The 12241-nt window shown below is 41.4% G+C and overlaps 1 protein-coding gene across 7 annotated transcripts in view; it reads left to right on the top strand.

Moving 5' to 3' along the window:
* drg2 (developmentally regulated GTP binding protein 2) overlaps window positions 1–10016 on the top strand; it is a 41209-nt gene extending 31193 nt beyond the window's left edge. For all 7 annotated transcript variants that reach the window (XM_090197969.1, XM_090197972.1, XM_090197974.1 and 4 more), the window contains exons 8-14: window positions 5358–5448; window positions 6466–6563; window positions 7124–7200; window positions 7600–7688; window positions 9280–9338; window positions 9453–9506; window positions 9611–10016. In XM_090197969.1, the coding sequence (XP_090054095.1) occupies window positions 5358–5448; window positions 6466–6563; window positions 7124–7200; window positions 7600–7688; window positions 9280–9338; window positions 9453–9506; window positions 9611–9697 (555 nt within the window). In that variant the 3' untranslated portion in view covers window positions 9698–10016. The remainder of the gene's footprint in view (window positions 1–5357; window positions 5449–6465; window positions 6564–7123; window positions 7201–7599; window positions 7689–9279; window positions 9339–9452; window positions 9507–9610) is intronic.
* Window positions 10017–12241: the final 2225 nt, after the last annotated feature.

Genomic DNA, 12241 nt, shown 5'->3' with positions numbered 1-12241 from the left:
TATTCAACGTGTGTATGATGGTAGTATTCAACAACATGTGTATGATGGTAGTATTCAACAACATGTGTATGATGGTAGTATTCAACGTGTGTATGATGGTAGTATTCAACATGTGTATGATGGTAGTATTCAACAACATGTGTATGATGGTAGTATTCAACAACATGTGTATGATGGTAGTATTCAACGTGTGTATGATGGTAGTATTCAACAACATGTGTATGATGGTAGTATTCAACAACATGTGTATGATGGTAGTATTCAACGTGTGTATGATGGTAGTATTCAACATGTGTATGATGGTAGTATTCAACATGTGTATGATGGTAGTATTCAACAACATGTGTATGATGGTAGTGTTCAACATGTGTATGATGGTAGTGTTCAACATGTGTATGATGGTAGTATTCAACATGTGTATGATGGTAGTATTCAACATGTGTATGATGGTAGTATTCAACAACATGTGTATGATGGTAGTATTCATCATGTGTATGATGGTAGTATTCAACAACATGTGTATGATGGTAGTATTCAACATGTGTATGATGGTAGTATTCAACATGTGTATGATGGTAGTATTCAACAACATGTGTATGATGGTAGTATTCAACATGTGTATGATGGTAGTATTCAACATGTGTATGATGGTAGTATTCAACAACATGTGTATGATGGTAGTATTCAACATGTGTATGATGGTAGTATTCAACATGTGTATGATGGTAGTATTCAACAACATGTGTATGATGGTAGTATTCAACATGTGTATGATGGTAGTATTCAACATGTGTATGATGGTAGTATTCAACATGTGTATGATGGTAGTATTCAACAACGTGTGTATGATGGTAGTATTCAACATGTGTATGATGGTAGTATTCAACAACATGTGTATGATGGTAGTATTCAACATGTGTATGATGGTAGTATTCAACATGTGTATGATGGTAGTATTCAACAACATGTGTATGATGGTAGTATTCAACAACGTGTGTATGATGGTAGTATTCAACATGTGTATGATGGTAGTATTCAACAACATGTGTATGATGGTAGTATTCAACATGTGTTTGATGGTAGTATTCAACATGTGTATGATGGTAGTATTCAACAACATGTGTATGATGGTAGTATTCAACAACATGTGTATGATGGTAGTATTCAACATCATGTGTATGATGGTAGTATTCAACAACGTGTGTATGATGGTAGTATTCAACATGTGTATGATGGTAGTATTCAACATGTGTATGATGGTAGTATTCAACAACATGTGTATGATGGTAGTATTCAACAACATGTGTTTGATGGTAGTATTCAACAACATGTGTATGATGGTAGTATTCAACATGTGTATGATGGTAGTATTCAACATCATGTGTATGATGGTAGTATTCAACAACGTGTGTATGATGGTAGTATTCAACATGTGTATGATGGTAGTATTCAACATGTGTTTGATGGTAGTATTCAACATGTGTATGATGGTAGTATTCAACATGTGTATGATGGTAGTATTCAACAACACGTGTATGATGGTAGTATTCAACATGTGTATGATGGTAGTATTCAACAACATGTGTTTGATGGTAGTATTCAACAACATGTGTATGATGGTAGTATTCAACATGTGTATGATGGTAGTATTCAACATGTGTATGATGGTAGTATTCAACAACATGTGTTTGATGGTAGTATTCAACAACATGTGTATGATGGTAGTATTCAACAACATGTGTATGATGGTAGTATTCAACAACATGTGTTTGATGGTAGTATTCAACAACATGTGTATGATGGTAGTATTCAACATGTGTATGATGGTAGTATTCAACAACATGTGTATGATGGTAGTATTCAACAACATGTGTTTGATGGTAGTATTCAACATGTGTATGATGGTAGTATTCAACAACACGTGTATGATGGTAGTATTCAACGTGTGTATGATGGTAGTATTCAACAACATGTGTATGATGGTAGTATTCAACATGTGTATGATGGTAGTATTCAACAACATGTGTATGATGGTAGTATTCAACAACATGTGTTTGATGGTAGTATTCAACAACATGTGTATGATGGTAGTATTCAACATGTGTATGATGGTAGTATTCAACAACACGTGTATGATGGTAGTATTCAACATGTGTATGATGGTAGTATTCAACAACATGTGTTTGATGGTAGTATTCAACAACATGTGTATGATGGTAGTATTCAACATGTGTATGATGGTAGTATTCAACATGTGTATGATGGTAGTATTCAACATGTGTATGATGGTAGTATTCAACAACATGTATGATGGTAGTATTCAACAACATGTGTATGATGGTAGTATTCAACGTGTGTATGATGGTAGTATTCAACAACATGTGTATGATGGTAGTATTCAACAACATGTGTATGATGGTAGTATTCAACATGTGTATGATGGTAGTATTCAACGTGTGTATGATGGTAGTATTCAACAACATGTGTATGATGGTAGTATTCAACATGTGTATGATGGTAGTATTCAACAACATGTGTATGATGGTAGTATTCAACATGTGTATGATGGTAGTATTCAACAACATGTGTATGATGGTAGTATTCAACAACATGTGTTTGATGGTAGTATTCAACAACATGTGTATGATGGTAGTATTCAACATGTGTATGATGGTAGTATTCAACGTGTGTATGATGGTAGTATTCAACAACATGTGTATGATGGTAGTATTCAACAACATGTGTATGATGGTAGTATTCAACATGTGTATGATGGTAGTATTCAACAACATGTGTATGATGGTAGTATTCAACATGTGTATGATGGTAGTATTCAACAACATGTGTATGATGGTAGTATTCAACATGTGTATGATGGTAGTATTCAACAACATGTGTATGATGGTAGTATTCAACAACATGTGTATGATGGTAGTATTCAACATGTGTATGATGGTAGTATTCAACATGTGTATGATGGTAGTATTCAACATGTGTATGATGGTAGTATTCAACATGTGTATGATGGTAGTATTCAACATGTGTATGATGGTAGTATTCAACATGTGTATGATGGTAGTATTCAACATGTGTATGATGGTAGTATTCAACGTGTGTATGATGGTAGTATTCAACAACATGTGTATGATGGTAGTATTCAACAACATGTGTTTGATGGTAGTATTCAACAACATGTGTATGATGGTAGTATTCAACAACATGTGTTTGATGGTAGTATTCAACAACATGTGTATGATGGTAGTATTCAACATGTGTATGATGGTAGTATTCAACAACATGTGTTTGATGGTAGTATTCAACAACATGTGTATGATGGTAGTATTCAACATGTGTATGATGGTAGTATTCAACGTGTGTATGATGGTAGTATTCAACAACATGTGTATGATGGTAGTATTCAACAACATGTGTTTGATGGTAGTATTCAACAACATGTGTATGATGGTAGTATTCAACAACATGTGTTTGATGGTAGTATTCAACATGTGTATGATGGTAGTATTCAACGTGTGTATGATGGTAGTATTCAACAACATGTGTATGATGGTAGTATTCAACATGTGTTTGATGGTAGTATTCAACAACATGTGTATGATGGTAGTATTCAACAACATGTGTTTGATGGTAGTATTCAACAACATGTGTATGATGGTAGTATTCAACGTGTGTATGATGGTAGTATTCAACAACATGTGTATGATGGTAGTATTCAACATGTGTATGATGGTAGTATTCAACATGTGTATGATGGTAGTATTCAACAACATGTGTATGATGGTAGTATTCAACAACATGTGTTTGATGGTAGTATTCAACAACATGTGTATGATGGTAGTATTCAACAACATGTGTTTGATGGTAGTATTCAACAACATGTGTATGATGGTAGTATTCAACATGTGTATGATGGTAGTATTCAACGTGTGTATGATGGTAGTATTCAACAACATGTGTATGATGGTAGTATTCAACAACATGTGTATGATGGTAGTATTCAACGTGTGTATGATGGTAGTATTCAACAACATGTGTATGATGGTAGTATTCAACAACATGTGTTTGATGGTAGTATTCAACAACATGTGTATGATGGTAGTATTCAACATGTGTATGATGGTAGTATTCAACAACATGTGTATGATGGTAGTATTCAACAACATGTGTATGATGGTAGTATTCAACGTGTGTATGATGGTAGTATTCAACAACATGTGTATGATGGTAGTATTCAACAACATGTGTTTGATGGTAGTATTCAACAACATGTGTATGATGGTAGTATTCAACATGTGTATGATGGTAGTATTCAACGTGTGTATGATGGTAGTATTCAACAACATGTGTATGATGGTAGTATTCAACAACATGTGTATGATGGTAGTATTCAACATGTGTATGATGGTAGTATTCAACAACATGTGTATGATGGTAGTATTCAACAACATGTGTATGATGGTAGTATTCAACATGTGTATGATGGTAGTATTCAACGTGTGTATGATGGTAGTATTCAACAACATGTGTATGATGGTAGTATTCAACATGTGTATGATGGTAGTATTCAACATGTGTATGATGGTAGTATTCAACGTGTGTATGATGGTAGTATTCAACAACATGTGTATGATGGTAGTATTCAACATGTGTATGATGGTAGTATTCAACATGTGTATGATGGTAGTATTCAACGTGTGTATGATGGTAGTATTCAACAACATGTGTATGATGGTAGTATTCAACATGTGTATGATGGTAGTATTCAACGTGTGTATGATGGTAGTATTCAACATGTGTATGATGGTAGTATTCAACAACATGTGTATGATGGTAGTATTCAACATGTGTATGATGGTAGTATTCAACGTGTGTATGATGGTAGTATTCAACATGTGTATGATGGTAGTATTCAACGTGTGTATGATGGTAGTATTCAACAACATGTGTATGATGGTAGTATTCAACATGTGTATGATGGTAGTATTCAACATGTGTATGATGGTAGTATTCAACAACATGTGTATGATGGTAGTATTCAACGTGTGTATGATGGTAGTATTCAACATGTGTATGATGGTAGTATTCAACATGTGTATGATGGTAGTATTCAACATGTGTATGATGGTAGTATTCAACATGTGTATGATGGTAGTATTCAACATGTGTATGATGGTAGTATTCAACATGTGTATGATGGTAGTATTCAACAACATGTGTATGATGGTAGTATTCAACAACATGTGTTTGATGGTAGGTTTAAATGTGTATGATGGTAGGTTTCAACAACATGTGTTTGATGCTGGTCTGTAGTAATGTGACAACTGTGTTTTTGTGTTCAGCCCAAGAAAGGAGGGGGTTTGTCCTATAACTCCATGGTTCCTCTGACGATGTGTTCTGAGAAACTGGTCCAGCTTATCCTCCACGAATACAGTATCCTTCTGACCTACAGACACCACTAGATACAGACACCACTAGATACAGACACCACTGACTACAGACACCACTAGATACAGACACCACATCACCACCAACTACAGACACCACCAACTACAGACACCACCAACTACAGACACCACCAACTACAGACACCACCGACTACAGACACCACCGACTACAGACACCACTACCTACAGACACCACTACCTACAGACACCACTGACTACAGACACCACATCACCACTAACTACAGACACCACATCACCACTAACTACAGACACCACTAGATACAGACACCACTAGATACAGACACCACTAACTACAGACACCACTGACTACAGACACCACTGACTACAGACACCACTGACTACAGACACCACTGACTACAGACACCACTGACTACAGACACCATACCACTAACTACGGACACAATACCACTAGCTACGGACAAAATACCACTAGCTACAGACACGATACCACTAGCTACAGACACGATACCACCAACCACAGACACAATAAAACCACTAAGTACAGACACAATACCAGCACTAACTACAGACACCACTAACCACAGACACAATACCACTACTAACTACAGACACAATACCACTACTAACTACAGACACAAAACCACTACTAACTACAGACACCACTAACCACAGTATCCTTCTGACATACAGACACAATACCAGCACAGAACCTTAACGATCCACCTCAGAACAGTAGGTTGAACCTTACTGATCCACCTCAGAACAGTAGGTTGAACCTAATGATCCACCTCAGAACAGTAGGTTGAACCTTACTGATCCACCTCAGAACAGTAGGTTGAACCTAATGATCCACCTCAGAACAGTAGGTTGAACCTAATGATCCACCTCAGAACAGTAAGTAGAACCTTAACGATTCACCTCAGAACAGTAAGTAGAACCTTAACGATCCACCTCAGAACAGTAGGTTGAACCTAATGATCCACCTCAGAACAGTAGGTTGAACCTTAACGATCCACCTCAGAAATCTTCAATGCGGAGGTTCTGTTCCGAGAAGACAGCACTCCTGATGACTTCATCGACGTCATTGTTGGGAACCGAGTTTACATGCCCTGTTTATACGTACGTATCTGATCTATTTTCTAGCGCTATGTTTATGTGTACCTACCTGATCTATGATCTAGATCTATGTTTATACGTACCTGATCTATGATCTAGCTCTGTTTCTATGTACCTGATCTATGATCTAGCTCTATGTTTATACCTACCTGATCTATGATCTAGCTCTGTTTATACATACGTACCTGATCTATGATCTAGCTCTATGTTAATACGTAGGTAGGTACCTGATCTATGATCTAGCTCTATGTTTATACATACGTACCTGATCTATGATCTAGCTCTAAGTTTATACATACGTACCTGATCTAGGATCTAGCTCTATGTTTATACGTACCTGATCTATGATCTAGCTCTATGTTAATACGTAGGTAGGTACCTGATCTATGATCTAGCTCTGTTTATACGTACCTGATCTATGATCTAGCTCTATGTTTATACCTACCTGATCTATGATCTAGCTCTATGTTTATACCTACCTGATCTATGATCTAGCTCTATGTTTATACCTACCTGTTCTGTACCAGTCCACAATGAATATGTAGTGGTGTGTGTGTGTGAAGGTGTACAACAAGGTGGATCAGATCTCTATAGAGGAGGTGGACAGACTGGCCCACGAACCCCACAGCGTTGTCATCAGGTCAGAAACTACCCTGTCTGTTTCTCTGTCTGTCTCTCTGTCTATCTCTCTGTCTGTCTGTCTATCTCTCTGTCTGTCTGTCTCCTCTCTGTCTGTCTGTCTGTCTGTCTGTCTCCTCTCTGTCTGTCTGTCTGTCTCCTCTCTGTCTGTCTGTCTCTCTGTCTGTCTCTTCTCTGTCTGACTGTCTCTTCTCTGTCTGACTGTCTCTTCTCTGTCTGACTGTGTTGTCTCTGTCTGACTGTGTTGTCTCTGTCTGACTGTGTTGTCTCTGTCTGACTGTGTCTCTCTGTCTGACTGTCTCTCTGTCTGACTGTCTCTCTGTCTGACTGTCTCTCTGTCTGACTGACTGTCTCCTCTCTGTCTGACTCTCTCTCTGTCTGACTGTGTTCTCTCTGTTAGCTGTGGGATGAAGCTGAACCTGGACTTCCTGTTAGAGAGGCTGTGGGAATACCTGGCGCTCATCTGTCTTTACACAAAGAAGAGAGGAGGTACACACACACTCCCCCCCCCAACCCCCGTATACAGAGAATGCGTAGGGTTCGATTTTGTTGTTGCCTGCTATTGGTTGATTTCGGTAGCTCCTCCCCATATCTAACTGATCAGCTGTTGTCATAGGCTGAATGAGTTTCAAATTGTCGCATTCTATTTTACTTTTTCTCATACTTACACGGCCTACTATTTAGGATGCAGGAGAGTTCAGAAATGGACACAGGCTCACTCACACACATACACACTCAAATGTGCACACACACACAGCAATCCAATCGTAAACACACACTCCCACGCTGTGTGTAGAACCCCTGGCGTCTCCCACTCTGTGTGTAGAACCCCTGGTGTCTCCCACGCTGTGTGTAGAACCCCTGGCGTCTCCCACGCTGTGTGTAGAACCCCTGGTGTCTCCCACGCTGTGTGTAGAACCCCTGGTGTCTCCCACGCTGTGTGTAGAACCCCTGGCGTCTCCCACGCTGTGTGTAGAACCCCTGGTGTCTCTCACGCTGTGTTTAGAACCCCTGGTGTCTCCCACGCTGTGTAGAACCCCTGGTGTCTCCCACGCTGTGTAGAACCCCTGGTGTCTCCCACGCTGTGTAGAACCCCTGGTGTCTCCCACGCTGTGTAGAACCCCTGGTGTCTCCCACGCTGTGTAGAACCCCTGGTGTCTCCCACGCTGTGTAGAACCCCTGGTGTCTCCCACGCTGTGTAGAACCCCTGGTGTCTCCCACGCTGTGTAGAACCCCTGGTGTCTCCCACGCTGTGTAGAACCCCTGGTGTCTCCCACGCTGTGTAGAACCCCTGGTGTCTCCCACGCTGTGTGTAGAACCCCTGGCGTCTCCCACGCTGTGTGTAGAACCCCTGGCGTCTCCCACGCTGTGTTTAGAACCCCTGGCGTCTCCCACGCTGTGTTTAGAACCCCTGGCGTCTCCCACGCTGTGTGTAGAACCCCTGGCGTCTCCCACGCTGTGTGTAGAACCCCTGGCGTCTCCCACGCTGTGTGTAGAACCCCTGGCGTCTCCCACGCTGTGTGTAGAACCCCTGGCGTCTCCCACGCTGTGTTTAGAACCCCTGGCGTCTCCCACGCTGTGTTTAGAACCCCTGGCGTCTCCCACGCTGTGTGTAGAACCCCTGGCGTCTCCCACGCTGTGTGTAGAACCCCTGGCGTCTCCCACGCTGTGTGTAGAACCCCTGGCGTCTCCCACGCTGGGTGTAGAACCCCTGGCGTCTCCCACGCTGGGTGTAGAACCCCTGGCGTCTCCCACGCTGTGTGTAGAACCCCTGGCGTCTCCCACGCTGGGTGTAGAACCCCTGGCGTCTCCCACGCTGGGTGTAGAACCCCTGGCGTCTCCCACGCTGGGTGTAGAACCCCTGGCGTCTCCCACGCTGGGTGTAGAACCCCTGGCGTCTCCCACGCTGGGTGTAGAACCCCTGGCGTCTCCCACGCTGGGTGTAGAACCCCTGGCGTCTCCCACGCTGGGTGTAGAACCCCTGGCGTCTCCCATGCTGTGTGTTGAACCCCTGGCGTCTCCCACGCTGTGGTTAGAACCCCTGGTGCCTCCTGTTGAATTGTGGGTCTTGTTGTTTCAGAGAGGCCTGACTTCAGCGACGCCATCATCATGAGGAGAGGAGCATCTGTAGAACATGTGGTGAGCTTGAACACACTGACAATCCTGGCTTTGAACCCAGGTGGTCGGCACCAGACTGTGTTAACCCGCTGAGCTAAAGCCTTAACGACGGTCTCCCCCTCTCTCTCCCTGCAGTGCCATCGGATCCACAGAACGTTAGCCAGCCAGTTCAAGTACGCCCTGGTCTGGGTAAGTTAGCAGCACCCCGTGCTAGCAACGTTGGGTTTGCCCTCTGCATTTTAAAACGCTGTATCTTTCTTTCATGACTCCATTTTGTGACTGTTGTGTTCCAGGGCACCAGCACCAAGTTCGACCCCCAGCGGGTGGGGCTAACACACATCATGGAGCACGAGGACGTCATCCAGATTGTTAAGAAGTGAAACAGCGCTTCGGGATAGGACCGATGACGGGCTGGGGGTGGGACGAGTTAGTAAAACAGGCCTTCTGATTGGACGGAATACAAGATGGGTGGGAGGAGTTAATAAAACAAAAACAGGAAGGTGATTTATCCAGAACCAGTAGATTCTAAAGTCCTGATTCTTATTTTGCATTTGGAACAACAACAAAAATAACCAATCAGGAACCAGATGCCGTCTGAGTTACAAGAGGACAGGAAGCAACATATTTTAACTTTGTTGACATTGAAACGCGTCCAGAATGACAAGGAAAACTAAATAAATTCCACGAACGTGAAATGGACACAGTTTGTTTCTGTGGTTTTGTTTTTCCATTGAATTCCAACCCAGCAGGTTCTGTAGTCTGCAGAAGTAAGGAGACTGACAGCAGAGATGGAGGTGTTGACAGCCATTAAAATGGTCCTGTAGTCTACAGAAGTAAGGAGACTGACATCAGAGATGGAGGTGTTGACAGCCATTAAAATGGTCCTGTAGTCTACAGAAGTAAGGAGACTGACAGCAGAGATGGAGGTGTTGACAGCCATTAAAATGGTCCTGTAGTCTGCAGAAGTAAGGAGACTGACAGCAGAGATGGAGGTGTTGAATTGAAATGACAGCCATTAAAATGGTCCTGTAGTCTGCAGAAGTAAGGAGACTGACAGCAGAGATGGAGGTGTTGAATTGAAATGACAGCCATTAAAATGGTTCTGTAGTCTGCAGAAGTAAGGAGACTGACAGCAGAGATGGAGGTGTTGAATTGAAATGACAGCCATTAAAATGGTCCTGTAGTCTGCAGAAGTAAGGAGACTGACAGCAGAGATGGAGGTGTTGAATTGAAATGACAGCCATTAAAATGGTTCTGTAGTCTGCAGAAGTAAGGAGACTGACAGCAGAGATGGAAGTGTTGAATTGAAATGACAGCCATTAAAATGGTTCTGTACTCTGCAGAAGTAAGGAGACTGACAGCAGAGATGGAGGTGTTGAATTGAAATGACAGCCATTAAAATGGTCCTGTAGTCTACAGAAGTAAGGAGACTGACAGCAGAGATGGAGGTGTTGACAGCCATTAAAATGGTCCCAAGGTGAAGTTTCCCCGAGGTACTAGGGCCGGGGTTGAAGGCAGTCAATTCAGGAAGTGAACTTCTGAACCAATTCAACATTTGAAAATCATTTTCTCAATGACCTCAAACTGAGCAGTAGAAACTATTTATTTATTTTATATAAGCTTTTCCTTTTTTTAAATGTTTAATTAAAAATCACTTCCTGAATTGACTGCCTTCAATTCGAATTGACCCCTGTTAGGTACAGATCTGGGATCAGCTTCCCCCAATCCTGAACCATTATACATAAGATTCATAACCCCCCTGTTAGGTACAGATCTGGGATCAGCTGCCCCATATCCTGAACCATTATACATAAGATTCATAACCCCCCTGTTAGGTACAGATCTGGGATCAGCTTCCCCCTATCAACCATTATACATAAGATTCATAACCCCCCTGTTAGGTACAGATCTGGGATCAGCTGCCCCCTATCCTGAACCAACTTCACCCTACTCCTGTTAAAACCAGCGGCAGAGGAGTGACGGCTAGAGTGGATTACTGAAAGGTGTGACGAGCCCTTCTGTGATAGAAAGCTCTGGGTGTCATCGCGTTTTCATGTTTTTTTACAATCACTTTACAAGCGTCAGGAATAGATTTAGATTATCTCTGGTGATCTTCACCTCTGACTAGTTGAACATTAACAGCTAGACTCCCAGATAGTGTGTGTGTGTGTCGGGAAATGTAATGTAAAACGGTCTTTGAGGTGAGGAGGGTTCACAGTGCAGCAGAAGGAGTTGTGTCGAGAGGGTTGGACGCTTGAAGAGGTTTGTCTCAGTCTGGAGGTAAGAAATGAAACAGTTTTTCTCTTGGAGAATCAGACTATTCACAGAGCACCTTACTGGGCAGGCATTTTCAAAGTGCTTCACAAATGACAAAGTGAGAAAGATTAAAACACAGGACATTTCTTAAATTGGACATTAAAATGTTAATGACAATAATGAAGTAATGGTAAACCTGAGAGACTAATGCATTAAAATAACATACACACAGAGAGGGATAAAATAGACAGGATGACTAAACATACACAGAGAGGGATAAAATAGACAGGATGACTAAACGTACACAGAGAGGGATAAAATAGACAGGATGACTAAACATACACAGAGAGGGATAAAATAGACAGGATGACTAAACCAAACCCGAAGTAAAAACACGAGAGATAAAATATGTCTTAAAGATGTTTATTTAAACAACGTCTCCAGTTTCTGAGCTAGATAGTAATGTTCAGCATTATGTTTAATATGCTGTAACAGAAGGCTGAATCCTAGACTTCAGAGTCTAAATACCGGAGCACTTAATGGCTCCAATGTATCAGACCTTCAGTATGGTTCTAATAAACAACGATGTGTGTATATATACACAGGACCGGTGGCTTCAAAGCCTTTCAATGGCCAATTCATAGCATCTACAATCCAGGGTTTATATA

The sequence above is a fragment of the Oncorhynchus mykiss genome, chromosome 13 (assembly GCF_057628025.1).
Source record: "Oncorhynchus mykiss isolate SJ-2025 chromosome 13, ASM5762802v1, whole genome shotgun sequence".
NCBI lineage: Eukaryota > Metazoa > Chordata > Actinopteri > Salmoniformes > Salmonidae > Oncorhynchus > Oncorhynchus mykiss.
This window is presented reverse-complemented; position numbering and strand designations above follow the sequence as displayed.